Source organism: Pholis gunnellus (assembly GCF_910591455.1).
Source record: "Pholis gunnellus genome assembly, chromosome: 16".
In the NCBI taxonomy this organism is placed as follows: domain Eukaryota; kingdom Metazoa; phylum Chordata; class Actinopteri; order Perciformes; family Pholidae; genus Pholis; species Pholis gunnellus.
This window is the reverse complement of record NC_136543.1, coordinates 8,873,579-8,887,241: the sequence shown is the minus strand read 5'-3', so window position 1 is coordinate 8,887,241 and position 13,663 is coordinate 8,873,579. Positions and strand designations below refer to the sequence as shown.

The 13,663-nt window shown below is 44.4% G+C and overlaps 1 protein-coding gene across 2 annotated transcripts in view; it reads right to left on the bottom strand.

The window, feature by feature from the left end:
* trps1 (trichorhinophalangeal syndrome I) overlaps positions 1-13,663 on the bottom strand; it is a 108,550-nt gene that overhangs the window by 39,317 nt on the left and 55,570 nt on the right. For both annotated transcript variants that reach the window (XM_079176016.1, XM_079176017.1), the window contains exons 5-9: positions 12,010-12,625; positions 11,503-11,717; positions 10,826-11,045; positions 10,491-10,725; positions 4,732-5,557 (exon numbers count right to left, since the gene is read on the bottom strand). In XM_079176016.1, the coding sequence (XP_079032142.1) occupies positions 4,732-5,557; positions 10,491-10,725; positions 10,826-11,045; positions 11,503-11,717; positions 12,010-12,625 (2,112 nt within the window). The remainder of the gene's footprint in view (positions 1-4,731; positions 5,558-10,490; positions 10,726-10,825; positions 11,046-11,502; positions 11,718-12,009; positions 12,626-13,663) is intronic.

Below are 13,663 nucleotides of genomic sequence, written 5' to 3'. Positions count from 1 at the left end.
GTGGAGGGAGAGAGTGGGAGAGCAGGTTGGTGAATATCAGTACGTCTTCCCTTTTTCCGACACAGTCACATGTACACACTTTCAAACTGCACTTCTGCAACTAGAAATAAGGGACTTTATATATGATGCTAACAGGCTTTAGCAGAGAATTCTCATTCATGAGCTCCATTTACACGGATGTCTGCAGAAAAAGCAGCTTTGAACTCAGACTACTCACAACTAGGAATGCTAATTTAGATTTTGTTTCCCCCCTAACCAATAGCTGACCCTTGGTAACCGATCTTTAACAGTTAACAGACAGCATTAGTGCCTTGCATGCAGGGGTGCTGTGGTTTGTAGGGACCAGACACTCCGCCCAGCTGCAACGAGAGTCAACAGCCACAACGTTGCGTGCATTGTCTCGGACACATAAATCCACGTTCCCATTAAGTCTCCACAGCACGAATTAGTTTAGCTGCGAGGTTGTCAGCCGTGTGTCTCCCTGGCATACTCTGTCAGGGTTTCCACTAGTGTGCTTAACGCAAGCCCGGCAGCCCACCCGGAGTGTGACAAAGTTAGCAATAACGTTACAGCTGTGAACGTAGCAGTGCAGCTTTTTTGGTGGTGAATAAATGCTAAAACTCTTTAAGACCCAAGCAAAGTTCCTGTGCCTTGCTTGCCACCTGTTGATTAAAGTGAAGGGATGTAGCCCCGAAGTTAGAGACCTTTAAGGCGGACCAGCGATTCTCATTTCAGTGACCAGCCGCTCCTCTGAGTTTTGCTCAACTTCATATTGTCGATTAACGGCTAATTATAAACATCCCTACTTACGACCATATGACTGTATGGATGTTTAATGGCTGCTGGAAGAGTCGATAGCTGTCAATGACTACACCGTGCCCGCATCGCCCCGTCTGTCGAAGCCACATCTTCCACATCAGCAGATAAAGAGGACTCTCAATGATATATATAAATACATTAAAGGGAATTAGGAAGGATCTGTCTCATGATTTTATAGTAGAAGTGCAAAAATGAATGGCAAAATGGTCCAGGAAATAGAATAGAGAATATTCAAATAGCATAACAGTTCAGTTAAGAAACACAATTCATGAGTTAAATCACCAAAGTTTTATTTCCCCTTTTTTTGTCTTTAAAAAAAAGCATTAAGCACGCAAACACAGCACACACAGCACACACAGCACACACACACACACTCTGACTTGAGCATAAGCTCCATAATTTCCTGTAGCGGATATGAAGTGATGTTAAATTATCAGCACGGAAAATAAGTTCAATTCATGCTTTAATTTCCTTACAAAACACACACACACACACACACACACACACACACACACACACACACACACACACACACAATCCCGCACACTCAGAGAGAATGCAAATGCGGACACATAATTAAGTACACAAGCAGTGAAACGCACACACACAGCCGCGCAGATGCACATGTACACTGACACGCATGAATTTACGCAAGGAACGGGGGAAGAAGGGAAATAGAACGCAAAGTAATGAGGACTTTATGGAAATACAGCTGCGTGTGTATCTGAGTGTGTGTGTGTGTGTTGTGTGTGTCTTTAAAACATAATTAGCTCCGTCGGGCAGAAATGTAAACGAGAGAAACTTTAATGAAACTCTCCTCTGATCTGCTGAAAGCACACATTCCCGTTTATCTCTCTCAGTTCGTCTCTCTATTTTCTGTCTCTCCACTCAAACAGAATTGAATGTCACGCATGGGACTTTTAAAACCCTGAAGGTTCACATTCCAGTATTGCATTATGACCACATAAGATGAACACAATTATATTGTGTTTGTAAGGTCACATCCACAATTTCTTCCTCTCCCTGCTTGCGTCCATTTATCTACTCTTCTCTGCTGTCCTTGGCATGGAATTCCCTTTGAAAGCGCAGTCTGGAATTTATTAAATGATCTAAGTTTTGGGTCGATTCACATATGTTTGGGTATCTTCACGTGCTCACATATGTTTGGCTCAGAGGCGGACCTTTCTCAGCCCTGCTTAACTCGAAAAACCACCATTACTCAAAGTCTGTCTCATTCCATTTATAAACTAAAACACTAACCAAAGCTTTTACTTTAATTTCATCTCAAAACCTCATACGCTTTCCATCCTTGCCTCATGTAGTCAGTCAAAATGTCAGAGAATAAATCAGGCTGAGAAAATGTCTTCAATGGAATAAATCGCTTGGAAAACAAATCCTATGGCTGGACAATGTCTCAACAAGGTAACACCGTGCAGCAATTATAGATCAGGCCTTTCAAAAGAAAAGATTCTCTTCTGTCTACAGAGCAAAACGCCTACGAATATTAATAACTCAGATTCCGTGGGTGGGTGTGTGTGTGTGTGTGTGTGTACACGCCTGAAAGCTTTTGTGCGTGCGAGGTGTGTATCGATCCCTGCGTATCAGGTGAGCGGTCTTTTGAGGAAAAGGAGGGAAATGAAAGAAAAAGAACGCCAAGAAAAAGAAGGAGAGACGAATCGATGCAGAGGTGAAAAGGAAGAACGGGCGAGGATGCGGGAGACACACACAAGTGCATATAAAGAAAAACACACACACACACAAGTGTTTGGATGAAACATGACTGTTTGCCTCCTTTTAATTCTTCGCTTCCTCCCGACTTACCCACTCCCTGCATCTTCCCACCATTGCTCTCCCGTCAGCCCTCCCTCCATCCTTCTCCCTCACTACTTCCCACATGCCATTTACAAAGAGTTCATTTGCATTTTGGGGCGGATTCACCTTTTATAACTCAGACTCAGGCCCCTGCTACGTCAAAGGCCACATTCAAATTGAACAAAACGTCTGCGTGTTAAGTGTCAATATGTGTGCGTGTGCATGTGTGTGTACTAAGCTATTTGAGATGATCCTCTGCATTAGTGTCCCTCCCTCACCCTGCCCATTGATGAGTCATGACGTGTGTGTGTGTGTGCGTGTGTGTTAAACGTGTCAGAGCATGCCATGGAAACTGAGAAGAAATATTGTGTAGTGAGAGGAGGGAGAAAGATCGTAGCAAAGGCCATATATTACGAAGCTATTGAAGTAATAAGTTATGTTCAGCTTCTCCTCTGAAACACTGTTAAACTGTTCCCTCCCACTCCTCCTTTTTTGTCTTCTCACCTTCACACGATCACGAGCTGTATTTCCGTTCTCTCTCTCTCTCTCTCTCTCTCTCTCTCTCTCTCTCTCTCTCACTCTCTCACTGAGCACATTAACTCCTTAATGCTCTGGAATAATACACTGACTGAACTATATTTGCAACTAAGATGGGGAGCCCAAAGTCGACAGATAGTGTCGGACGGTGAAGTCCGTGCCTTTGCTTTGTTTGTTAGGTGAGAAGAATCTTGTTCAATCTCATGCGGAGTTCGAGTCAGGGCATTGTTAGCTTAGCTCATCATAAAGACTGGAGGCATTTGGTAACTGGCTCCGTCCAAAACGGCTACAAACACCTCGCAAGCTGGCTTATCTGGGGAACAAAGGGGAAAGCGGTACGTTACGGGGTTAACTTGTTTTTGCCAAACACTTTTATCTCCGCTTGACTCTCCCTATCTTCTTCTGTTTTCCTCCCTTCTTTCTCTCACGCATGCAGTGTCTCTCTCGCTCTCTCTCACACAGACACACACTACCCCACCCACGATAATGAGTAAACCTCTTGCTGCCCCACCCAGCCCGGTCTGCTAAGTTACTGCCAACACCTAACACACACACACACACACACACACACACACACACACACACACACACACACACACACACACACACACACACACACACACACACACACACACACACACACACACACACACACACACACAATAGAATAACCCACAACCCGTACAAAGACGCCATACACTCAAGTCACACGCTAAACTCACGAACACCACTTCACACTCAATACTACCACTTACATAGACCCATGTGAGTGCCCTGAAACCACACACACAAACACACACACACACACACACACACACGCACACACACACACACACACACACACAACACACACCACAGTTCAGTCTATTCCGATCTAATGTGATCATAGCCAATAAGCTCTGCAGCGCTGGTAAACCACAGTCTGTTCCTACCAGTCCATGACATCACTGTGAAGTGAAAAGCATTGTGGCCTGAAAACTGGGATGAGATGAGGGGACTGACTGACAGGTGGTAACCATGGAAACTGTCAGTTTGCCTCCCCGTTGCTGTAGCAACAGTCCAAGTTTCTCCCCGAGTTAAAATCTAATTTTAAAAGAACGACGAACGCAACTTATGGGAAAGGAGTAGATGTCATGGAATCACACGTGCACGGACAAGAGCTCAGGAGGTATGAACACCCGCAAGCGTGCGAGGACGCTCGTGCACACTTCGCTAGCAAATGACAATCTGCATAAGTACTCCAAATATGGCGGAGGAATTACAGGTCCCATTGAAGCGGCTCTCTGCATGAGGTCTAATCCTCACATCTGACTCAAAGGGCCGCGGCGATGAAGGCGTATTAATAGAAGCCCTCTGAAAACTAATGCTCTCAGCAGGTAGGATCTGGCAATAGAGACCCAGCTACAAAGGCCTCCAATCAGAGAGTCGTCGCTAAAAGCTCAAATCAGGGTGTTAATGAGACAAAGGAGACAGATTAGGCTGAATGAGAGAATGGGGTGAATGGGAGACAGAGGGGTGGTAAGAATGAGGGGAGTGGGAGGGTGTGCACACGCTCCACCTTACCCGTAGAAGGGATTGGGACTCCTCTTTAGCGGCTCCTCCTTTCTCCTGTCCTCCTCCACCTCCACTCCCTCCTCCTCCTCCTCCTCCTCCTCCTCCTCCTCCTCCTCCTCCTCCTCCTCCTCCCGTGTACTGCTGTGGCATCCGGCTCTGTTTCTCCCCTCCGCCTGCGGTGGCTCCTCCTGGCCTCCCTCCTCCATACAGCCTGGCATCTCCCAAAAAGGACTTGGTATCTCCCAAAAAGGACTTGGCGTCTCCCAGGTAAACCATGCCGGGCGAGGTCACGCCTCTCTTCTGCTGCGAGGCCTCATGATTGGCTGAAACAAACGACAAAGAGAGGGGGGAGGAGAAAAGAGATGGGCTCCCTCCTCCTGCTCCTCTTTCTACTCCTCTTTCGGGTCCCATTCGCTCCTTGGGCACCCAGAGCAAACCGTGGGCCTGCTCGCCTCCTCTTTCTCCTAGTCCTCTCGTCTCCCCAAGAACCCAGCCTTTCTCCCGCTCTCTCTCTTTCTCCTCACCTCCCTCACTCTTTACCACCCTGCCTCCTGCCTCCTCCCTGCCTCCTTCTGCCAGCCGTCCCTCGGGCGGTGCGAGGGAGTAGAGGAGGCGAAGGTCCCCCTTGCTTTCTTCTTTGATGGCCAAGGTAGAAGGAGCCGAGCAGCCATTGGCCGAGAGCGTTAACGAAGGCGTCAGCGAGGTGGGTAAGGAGGTCGTTGTCAATGAGGGAGAGGAGTCGTGGCAGTGGGCCGAGTTAAAATGGTCGAGGAGGGCTGACGAATCGGGTGCCGTGAAGTCACAGCGCCGACAACGGCAACACGCATGGACACGCCTGCAAAGAAAGAGGGGGGGGGGGGGGGGGGGGGGGGGGGAATTTACTTTCAATAAGCTCAATCATGCACCAACACGGTTTGAATACAAGCATAAATGGTGTATTCTTAGCTTTGTCAAACCATGACTGGACAACACTGTTCACCTGACCTCGTGATTTGTAATCATTTAAAAAAAGGTTATTTTAACTCTGAAGAATTGAGATTTTTAAGAACATGCTTTTGTTTTCCTGTCCACCGGTTGAAACATTTGTAAAGCTCTCATTCCTAACAGCTTTTAATGGGCTGCGTATGACAGATATTCAATGAAAAAAAAAAGTTTGTCATTAATCACATTTTTGAAGAGAATCCACTCCCTGAATCGACTAAATTGCATTTAAAGTGCATTTGCCCTCTCCCGATTTCCACCGAGCGCGTGGCCAAAAAGTGACTCAGTGTTCCACTAAATCACCATGAATCAGGACAAAACAGCGAGGAATGTAAATGAATCTGAATGTCAAGAAATGAATCACCCATCAACAAACCACCTCTGTTTCCTGTTGGCAAGGCCCGGACTGACCAGCAGTATATGTACGATACGCAGCATCAGGGGTTTTCCTGGCTCCGGAAACTGTTTAGATGCTTCTTGTGCGGGCCAACAAGGAAAATCAATCGAGCATCTATAACAAGGACTTGGACTCCTGTGTGTGGTTCTTGGTGGGCCCATTACGGGCAGCTGCTTTATATTTAGCAATATAGGAAAGATATAAAACTAGAAGCTGCCAAAGTATACTAATAAAAACATGTGAACACGTGTTTAGTAGAAGAATAATCTGTTTTGTCTGTACGGAGATGATCGAGTTATTTGACTGTTGTTTTGATTGATTATGCTGGGAAGTAGACTTTTAAAGCAAATGACAGAAAAACCAGTTCTCAGTTATTTAGACTTGGCATGCATGAGAGGTAGGAGTTGATTTGGACCATTATTTGGCAAACAAGTCAAGTGTGCAACTTCGACTCAAAATAGGATGAACAGTTTTTCCACTTATTTCACTCGCATCTCATCCAAAAGCAGCAATTTGCTCGACACTGCTGTTGTTTTCGCTTGAGTTTCTCTCACCAGTGACTTCTCATTACTGCCACACTGCGATGGCCGGGCTTTAGAACAGTGGAATCTAATAACGACAACGATTTCATTGCAAACATCGAAAAACTCTCTCAAATGGTCATTTATCTGCTCTAGCCGCTCTCGAGCTTTAGATTCTCCTTGGAAACAGGATGCAGGAAAAATGTAAACAAAACTTTAATGTCTACCTTTCATAGAACACATACACTACCTTCATTATTTGTAAGCCATTATATATATATATATATATATGTATATATATATATACACACATATAACAACAGGGCTTTAAACAGCATCTTGATCAGATCAAACTAGGTATCGTCGAAATTTGTGATAATTATTGTGTGACTAAAGGGCACCTTGTACCAAGTGCACTTAAATGTCTCCAGATGCTGAACAAAGACACAGTGGCCTAAATGACGTTTGTACTGATCCAATCCAGGTTGAGCCTTTACGCTTACAACAGCTACATCTGTCTCATGAAACATACAACGAATTATGAAAAAATAAGAAGGCGGACACATAGTATTCAAGTTATTTTTTTTAACAGTGAGCTGGCGTCCCAGAAGTATGAGAAGTCACTGCAGAATTCTGCCCTTGGTGGGATTTGTTTGGAGAAATGCGGAGATTTTTCATTTTTAAAGATCTGTTGAGGAATAAAACTAATCAATAAGAGAAGATCGTGTCAAAGAAAGGCCTGTTGTATTTCCCTCACAACAATGGAGAGGGCAGAGCAAGGATCCCTCAGAGCGACAAGTGAAGATATCAAATGTAATGCAATACGAATGTCTAAAGGTCTCTTTTTTTAGAATCACACATTTAACTTGTTAATGTCATTAAATATGCAGCATCACATTTGGTTTGCCTCTCCCGTGTGGATTAAGGACCTTTAATCTGCGACTGGTCCCAAGAAGGCCGACCCAAATGCATTTGATATGTGAGCCGACAGCGTGCACGTCACACACATTTGCCCCGTACATATCAACTAAGTCTCTAGAATAACAAGTCCAGGGTTAGGATCATAACCCCGACATGCTCTGAGGTCAATACACACCTGCACATTAACACGTCTACACACACACACACACACACACACTCATACTAACCTCGTGCCATTTGTTTAGAAAGTGTAATAAAATGCTTGCATCCTATTTTGAAGCCCAAACACCTTTAACATAAATAGCCAAACAAACACTAGTATTGTAATTACACTGTGTGAGTCACATTCTCAGCTATCACAACAAAGGCATGTGTCGGCAGGCTCGTGCTGGTGTGTGCCTGTGCCTCACAAGTGTCAGAACCTCAGCGAGGGTGTTTGGGTGTAGAAGTTGTAAGGAAGATTGATTAGTTTGTTTCAGCCGGTAACTTTTTCTCCACCAAACACCACGGTCCTTTGTCCTGAGCAGCCTGTAATTAAATCCTCAATTTTGCTTTTCAAAAACTTGGCCTTTGAGGTTTGGTGGATTTTTAGCAGCGGTGTGAAACTTTCTGGCTTTATTTCAGTTGCATTTGATTTGAGCTCCGAGATGCAGAGCTTAGATTTTGTTATTTATGTGAGTGGACTGGTAAATCTCCTCCACGCTGTCTCATTCTCCCTCTAGCTTTGTCACCTTCTCTCCCTCTTCTCTCCCCTTTTCCTCCAATCGCTTGTCTTTCTTTTTTGCTTTCCTTTCTGCCTGTATCTCCATCCCTTCCTCTCACCATCTCCTCCTCCTTCTCTCTGCTCTGCCCTGAAATGAATCAAACTTTTAAATCTTGCATTGATTCTTAGCAAAAAAGCTACTGAGATGGCTCTGTCAGAATGTAATTGCGCGCGTGTGCAAGAAAACATGTTTACGTGACTTTTTTTGTGAGCATATATCAAGAAGCAATCCAGACCTGTAATCTAGATCAATACTTGCATACACAAAAATATTTCACACAATTTCTCTCTCAAACTGTCTTCAGCCACAACTTTCCACCACCACCCCTCTGACTCTCTCTCTCTTTACCGCCCTAACTCAGCAAATGATAGACACCGCTATGTCCCAGAGAATGTCTATGCGTGTTTCTGTAGGCAGCAAATTGGCTGTGGAGTCTCGTCTGACCTCCCAGGCTCTTAAAGGTCTGTGAAACCGAGCTAGTCTTATTTAGCAGGTACAGTATAAGCATACAGTACACACAGACATTAGCATGTGCAAGCAAAAACAACAACATTTGACTGTTCAGCATCCTTTGGAAACAAAACAAAAGTGGAAAAAGACAGCTTGATCCTCTTTAGAGAGAGCTGCTCCAGGAAGGATAGTCAGTAAAAAATAAAATACAAGTAGTATTCTGAAATAGAGCATAACCACAGATTTCACAGATCAAAGTCTGTTTATGAGTCACGGCGAGTACTACTGCATATGTAAAACAAGTTGGCTTAAGCCTTTTGTGGCTCCAGAGGGAGCTGCATGAAATCTAATTGCATCAGTTGGGGAAAACTGAAAAGTACAAATTTTGAGAATGAAACTAAAAATCTGACATCCGTTGCCTGCTTCTAATCTTTGCTTGAGGCCAGCGGCTCGAGGCTTCATTTGCCGCAACTAATAAAACGCAGCCTAATCTCTGACCGAAACGTAGCCGGGCAAGTAGCATTGTGCGTGATTTGCAAGGAAGCATGTTCTGAAAATATATATATATATATATTTCTGGTTCTCCTGCAGCAGCGATCCTTTTTTTTCTAAACTGTCCATTTTAAGTCCGCCATTATGTCGGAGTGCAATGCTAAATCGGGGGAGTACTGCTTTACAGGCCCATGCACTTGAAGTGGATACAAAGTGTACTTAAGGCAGCGTAGAGTCACAGGACAGCGATAGCTTGAAAAGACAGTGATGGAAGGCCACTGGTTTAAATCCTTTCTAGAGGAACAAAACCAGATTCTCACAGCTTCACGTCTCAAGAGTTGATTCCAAGATCAGATGAAGCCCTTGGTACCTCAGCGGGTAACGGGACCTGGTGCTGATATTGTAGTGCAAGACCACACTTTCATCTCTCGATCAGTTTCAACCTGCCAGTGTTTGAGCGATACACGATTCTCTCCCTGACAGTAGGCATTGTCATAAACCCCAGACTGAAATACTGCAAACAGAAACCGAGATAATACGTTTCCGAAAAAAAAAAAAAAAGGGGAAATAGTCTCAAAGCGTCGAAACTTACTGAAGCGTAGAGCCACCGAATTCTAAAATGCTTAAGTGTAGCTCATCACTGTATGGTGATACTCAGGTATGTGATGCTGAAAGATGACAAATCTGTGAATATCAAATGAAGTCTGAGTTTCTACCAGGTGTGGATGTCTAAATGGCGTCTGTGAGCGTCTCAGGTATATGATTTTCTTTTTAAATGGCTTGTTGCTGAAAATGAGTGTGCTCAGTCAACATGTTCTGAGTAATCGGGTGTAAAAAAAAAGAGAGAATTACGGGTGCTTGAATCCCAGCACAAGCAATACTTTATCATCTCCCTGACTTGAGGAAGGAATCTTTGTATACTCAGTCATCCAGCAACAAGAACATTTAGTCAAAGATGCTAACTTGAAGATAACACCCAATCAAGTTTCACATTCAGTCACCTGTTTTAGAAAAGGTGGCAAACTCGAGGTTTGTTTTTCAGTCTTCCCAAAACACACAAACCCATTATGTTTCCATACTTTTTCTAAATGTCATGTTGACTAAAAAGCAGACTTCTTATGTGCTTTTAAGCATTTAATACCCTGTGAAAAAAAACACACTATTACGTGGAATAATACATAATCTCATAACAACAATTAATAGTATTTAATCAATGTTCTCTAATCTGTCTCTCTCTCTTACCTGTAGTGTCTAAAGATCTCTTCTTCCACTTCCGTGATGAAGTGACACTTTGTACAAGAGTACTCCCTCTCTCCTCCTCTCCCCCCTTCCTTGTCTCCCCCGGCCTCTTCCTCAGCCTTGACGTGTGGCGGCGCCCCCTTTAGGTTAATCAGGGAGTGGCAGCTTTCGTAGTGCTGGAGCAACGCGTCGATGTCGGTGGTGGCGAACGCACACTGGTCACACAAGTGGGTGACGCCTGGGATCAGAAAACAAAAAGGAACATGTTGAAGCTAGTGACATGAAAAAAAAGAACACATTCTGACACAATACAACAGATGAGGTATGACTTTGAATACCTTGTGTGACAACAGGATGGGCAGGGTTAGAGGCGGTAAAAGTCGATCCCGAAATCACACCGGGGTCACCTCTAGGATTGGGAGGGGTCATGCTGGGCGAGGTGGCGGTGGCGGGTTTCGATCCGACGGAGTCCTGCTGCTGCTGCTGCTTGGTGGACGAAGGGAACTTGGAACAGCATTTCGGGCAGGTGGGCTTCCGACACGCAAAGGGGTGAGACACCTGTGTGGAAGAGTCAGACAGAGCTCAGTGAGGAGCAGCGTGGGTCTTTGCACGCGTTAAGTCATTACTGTGCACCCGAGGTGAATTTAGACTTCAAGGATTTGTTGTCTTCTGTTGTGATGCGATTGTGCGTTTGCGTCTGTGCAGGTGACACCCGGATGAATGTGGATCATTAACGGAATGATGCCAACCCCAATTTTGGCTGTTAACCATCCTTCTTCTTGCATTTTTAACAGCTGCAACGGTTTGGCAGCTGGCACAAAGGAGGGTGGGGGTGTGCGTGGGCAGATTAGGGGAAGCGAGGGAATTTTAACTAGGCTGGAAAATTGGAACAATTAACTTTACACTTGTTCATATATTACATTTGTATTTATTTGGGCTCGCAAAACAGCACAATTCTCCTTCTAATTGCCAACACACCAAGCAAATAAACATTTGAATATTTTATTAATCTCACCTCCCCCAGGTGCTTGTGCGGCTGACAGAGGCCCTGTGGACAATACATGCAGTGCTGAATGCAGCATCTGTGGATGGAGTGGTTGTGCTGGTAGTGCAGTAGTAAAGGTGCTACTACGATCACGTCTGCACTGTGGGCCATCGAGTATCGGAAATCACACAACTGACAGTTGTAACTGGTCACGACTGCTTCTGAATCACTGCTGCTGGGGTCTCCTAGGAGCAGAAAACAAAGAGCAAAGGGTCCATTAAATAGAACAGTAATGGTATGGTGGTATCAAGCACCAGAGTCGACAACAAAGCAGGGGTCAAGCAGTATTGAAGTATTTGTACCAGCGGATAAGTAAAAGTCAGCAGCTCTAGGAAGAGGATCATAGTACTAGAGGAAGTAAAAATCATCAGACTGGTATTTAAAGTTGCTACTCTTGATCTTGTGGCTGCACAACTAAAAAAAGCATGTAAGGAAATTCACAACCACATTTCCCCATACGTTCTCTCATTCCCTTACCTTGGCTGGTGCTGGATTGGTTGGATGATAGATCTGTTTTTCTGCTTTTGGACGACATGTGGCCTCTCTCTCCACCCTCTCGTCTCCCTCCTCTCTCCCGCTCTCTGTCCATCCCCCCGGGAGTGGAGTTGCTGGGGCTCATAGTACCTCCCGTGGTCATTCTATGCCTTTGTTCATAGTGCTCTAAAAGCTTCGCCGAGCCCCCCGACCACTCACAGCTCCAGCTACAGAATTTACACCAATAATACGTCTGCACGGCATCTCGACCGGCATCCCCCGCCCAGCTTGACGGGTCTGGAGACGCCCTGACTGGGATGGAGTACCCGACCAAAGAGTCGTCTTCCGCTCTCACCGCGACTCTCTCCGCCCCGTCTAAGATTTGACTCCCCCCCTTCCCCTGGTTGTCGTGCATTGCCAGGTTATTGGTGGCCAGCAGGGGTGTGGTTGGCGGACTTTTGACTTTATTTGGATGCGAGGACATGAAGTGTTGTTCGAGTTCTAGGGAATTACTGCCCATGTAGGTGAAGTTGCAGAATTTGCAGCGAAAGTACTTGGTATTCCCCTGGCAATCAGAGGTCTTCCGGCCAATCCCAATTAGCGTGCCACCCAGCGTCACCTGTTGACAAGCAGAAAAAGACGAAGAGGATTCTGTCACAACAGGATTCAAAATCAACCCCTGAATATCATACATACATACGATTCAAACTTGAAAGATCGTTCGTGAAGGCAAATGAAACATTCACCAAGGAATGCATTCATCAAAGAGTGTCTGAACTTGGATATTTGGGTGTGATAATGGATGACAAACTGACATCTCAATTAGAGCATGTGAAAACAAAAAGTGTCTTGAGATGATTTCTGTTTTGAACAAGGTAAAAGTATGCGTTAGATTACAAGGCAATGAGGATTCTGTACGGTTCACATATTTTTGCCGTTTTAGCTGCTGTGTGGAAGTGTGGGGCAACACTTCAGTGCCATCAGTCCATTGTTTGTATGAGATAAAAGAGCGGCAAGAATCATTCATAAAGTGGAGGCAAATGGACACACCAACAGACTGTTTGTTAAGTCAGGACTATCGAAAATAAAAGATTTTGTAGTAGTATTAGCAGTATAGTATCACCAGAACATTTACAAAAGTTGCTTGTAGTTCAGAGATCGGGGACCATTGAAGGAAATCTTATTTTAGTAATCAGTATGCACGGATTACTTTAAAGCAGAAATGTATTTCAGACGTTAACATCGAACTGTGGAACACTCTACAGAATGATTAAAAGGGTTGTTTGAATAATTGTTTTAAGTTCAAGAAAATGTATAAAGAGAGTATAATTAGACTATGAAATGGCAGGTAATCGGTTTCCTTAGTTGTTTTAATTATTGTGTGTGCCTTGATTCTTCTTTGTCTGTTACTGGAAGTATTCGTTGTTAAGTAACTGTAATTGGAGAAACATCTCATTCTGTTGTTTATGTTTTCAGACAGGAGTAGGCAAAATAAGATTTATTTCTTGAATGAAACAGAGTATTATTTTATTTTGCACTACCGTGAGCGGATCAAATCTAATGAAATTGTCATTTTTAATTCCTATGCAGCAGAAATTAAATCCACGCTTCAGCTTACAACAAACACAATCCATCATTCTCTATATGCAACTGTAAC